The sequence below is a fragment of the Populus euphratica genome, unplaced genomic scaffold, assembly GCF_000495115.2.
Source record: "Populus euphratica unplaced genomic scaffold, PopEup_1.0 scaffold151.1, whole genome shotgun sequence".
Lineage (NCBI taxonomy): Eukaryota > Viridiplantae > Streptophyta > Magnoliopsida > Malpighiales > Salicaceae > Populus > Populus euphratica.
In genome coordinates this window covers 326830-330361 of record NW_011500039.1, presented here as the reverse complement: position 1 = coordinate 330361, position 3532 = coordinate 326830, and the positions used below count along the sequence as shown (strand labels likewise).

Sequence of the window (3532 nt, the reverse complement as noted above, 5' to 3'; positions counted from 1 at the left end):
TTTAGTTTCCATCATCGGCAGCCTATGGAGCTCGAAGAACTTCGAACGCCAAAGGGAACCGGTTGGTAACCATGAGTATGAACATGGACTATTATTTTTAGTCAGAAAATGACATTTTCTTCTAATTTTGAAATAAAAGCTATCATGAATGGTTATAAATTTTAGATTGACAACCTGAGGATCGGTCAGAATTAGTTAAAGAAAAAATAAAAAACGAAATTGAGTTTACCTGATCTGATTTTTTTATTTTAGAAAAAAATAATATTATTTTAATTTTTTTTACAAAACTCTCTTTATTTCAGGTTAATCTTTGTTGAATTTTAAAACTATATTATCAAGGAACATGGACTATGCTTACGGCCCGCATTCCAACGCACAAGACCCAGCTCCATTTTGGACATGTTTTTCCAATAATACCTATGATTTACCACAGGCAAATCGAAGAAAAAAAAAAACCCTATACAAGCAGCATCAATTTTAATTTCTTAAGGAATATTTGAATCAATTCTCTCCTAATTGTATTTTTTTTTTCAGAAAATGACATTTTCTTCTAATTTTGAAATAAAAGTTATCAAGAATGGTTATAAATTTTAGATTCGCAACCTGAGGATCGGTCAGAGCTAATGAAAAAAAAAATTGACTTTACCTGAGTTAAAGAAAAAAAAATGACTTAACCTGATCTGAATTTTTTATTTTAAAACAAAATAATATTATTTTAATTTTTTTTACAAAAATTTAAGTTAACTCTCTTGATTTATTTCAGGTTAATCTTATAAACTAAGGTGATAGAAAAATTTATTTGAACCCAAAATTAATATCGACCACATAGTTGGAAGAAATATCTTGAGGTTTCCTTTATATGTTTGTAATAAAAGAAAAATATTATATACTTGAATAAGCTTTTATTACTGAATAAACTCCATGGAACAATAAATAATCTATATATATTTTTTTTTTTTTTTGTTATTTCAATGCAAACACATTTTTAACTCTATTTTCACTAAAATGTCGATTCATAAAAACTCTATGGCTAATAGTGTTGTCGCCGGAGCCAGCACGGCCGGTTGGGTTTTGAAGACCACCGGAAATCAATGTTTTTCATAATAGCATACTAATGCAAATAGCTTGAACTCGACACCAAATACATTCACAGCATGTTTTTGATTTTTTTTAATTGAATTTAATTCAGATATTTTAATAAGATTTTATATTTAAAATTATTTATATTCATGAATTAAATTTTAAATGGAAGTTGGTTCTAAAAACCTCCTGTTAAAAGTGTTTATTAATTGTTTTTAATGAGACTCATGATTTGAATTTATATTTTTAAATAAATTTATATTCTTTCAAAACACGAAAACGGTAAAATACGAGTACAAACAACGTCCGAAATCAAGAAGTGGGGCATGGCGCAATCTGTTCTTCCAATAGGAAGAGCATATCCATCCATATCGCAATCCAACAACAGATAAGGCTCATGGCTCTTTGGCATGAAGCCACTTGAGATGTCACATGCATGCATGCATGCGCCTATCATACGTTATATCATATATCCAAAAACAAAACACGAAAATAAAATAAAAATAAAGTGATCTAAATTGATTTCCACTAAATCTCACCGTGATTTCCATTGATCACAGGGATTCACCATTACATAATACTGAGATCTCCCGCCACCTCCAGCATCATCGATTCCTAACACAATTATGGGCATTCTAAAAAGCTGCCTACTCCCCATTCCCTATCATGATGCGATGATATCTACAGACATGTATGCATGCATGTATACCATATCCGTGCATGAACATGTACTATGATGCATAGCCAGGGGATCAAGAAGTGGTCATGTCGCAGGTGGCGGATTTGGACTTGTCAAGAATCGACCACATCACTTGAACATCTTCATAACCACATGCCATGACTTCACCATGAAGGTCCAGCACCCTTTTCTCTCCCCCTGCAATTGATGCTATAAACATAAATAACAAGTAATTACAGGATAATTAAGCTAAATATCAATAGGGTTGTGTTTGGAGACGCATTTTAATGCTAAATATCTAAAACATATTTCCAACCTAAAAGCAATTACCTACCAAACAAACACTTACCAAACAAAATGTAATTTATTTCAAAATTAGAAGAACATTAAATGTTTCTTTTTTTTTTTCTTAATTCGATGAATCGTAGTTTAAAACGCAGCAAATCGGACAGGCAAAAGAGCACTCGGGGAAATGAAAAATGCCAGGAACTGCACCTGGCTGGGACTTCTTGTCCCTGCTGACGGGCTGCTGCTGCTGGTTGAAGAAAGTACAAGCCTTCCTGAAAGGGGATGTAATGGTTTTTTTCCAAGAAGCCATTAACCGATACCTGGTCCTTGCGTGCGTAGAGGTGTGTGTCGTCAGAGGAGGAGGAGATGCAGGTCTCTTTGTTTTGAGGCGTCAACGGAGGAACCAGTACTCTCTTCTCTAGTTTATTCTACAGGCGTCCTTGTCTGTGTGTGTGTGTATATATAGAGCAAGTACTAAAGGATGGGTAGGAGATAAAATAAGAGGAGGAGGATCAGAGGAGGGGAGAGGAGTGGAGAGGCAAGATCCGTGAGATGAGCATAGAAGGGGAAGCAAGCATCCTTCTTCGCTCTTTCTCTCTCTCATCTATCATAAATTAATTAAATAAACAAACAAACCTTGTAAGAGGTCTCCCGCACCTCAGCACATGGATCGTGCTCCCAAACAGACCTGTACACGTGAATGCCTTTACTTTTTTTATCTTTTTTTCTTTGGATGTGACTGAGCTTCGTCAACTCTAACAAAATTAATTAATTACAAAAAACTCAAAATTTCGTACCTCTCAATTATCACCACACACACACCATTTCACATTCACCGACCACACTATGATCTGAAAAAAATATCTGCCCAAAGTTTTGGTACGGTAACTGAGCCTAAAAAAATATCTGAAAACTAATATAGTTTTAACACAAATGTCCTCTGAGATATTGTTTTTTATACAAGGTTAAAAGAATGGCCACCAAGGAAGAAAAACAAAAAAGATAAAGCGATATGGTTGGTGAAAAATAAAAATAAAAAAATTGAGAAAAGAAATGTACTATCAAAGATATACTGGGATATTATTTTCGAGACGTTAAATATCATTAAAAAAATTATAATTATATCTTATAATAATTTCAAATGATGTTGTATTTAACTATAAATTAACTCTAAATAGAACTTTTAATAAATTACAATCATGTTTGAAAGTCTTTTAATGCATGTTTAAAATCTTCTAATCAAGATTTTTCTAATAGACTAAATGTGTTGAAAATAGAACTTTATTGTGTACCTGCTAAGCCATTCCTTCCTAACCATTAAATTTTAAATCTCAATTACTGTTTATTAGATTCTCATAAAATTTTGGATTGGTTTTTTATACATGTTAATTAAATCAAGAAAGAAATGATTTTTATACTTTTCTGGCCATAAAATTTTGGATTGGTTTTTTATACATCTTAATTAAATCAAGAAAGAAATAATTT

At 32.2% G+C, this 3532-nt stretch overlaps 1 protein-coding gene across 1 annotated transcript; it reads right to left on the bottom strand.

Moving 5' to 3' along the window:
- Positions 1 to 1573: 1573 nt before the first annotated feature.
- Positions 1574 to 2684, bottom strand: LOC105107199 (uncharacterized). The gene is made up of 2 exons (XM_011001036.1): positions 2255 to 2684; positions 1574 to 1957 (listed from the first exon to the last, which is right to left on the bottom strand). The coding sequence occupies exons 1-2, from the start codon at positions 2355 to 2357 to the stop codon at positions 1833 to 1835; spliced, it is 228 nt and encodes a 75-aa protein (XP_010999338.1). The 5' UTR covers positions 2358 to 2684; the 3' UTR covers positions 1574 to 1832.
- Positions 2685 to 3532: the final 848 nt, after the last annotated feature.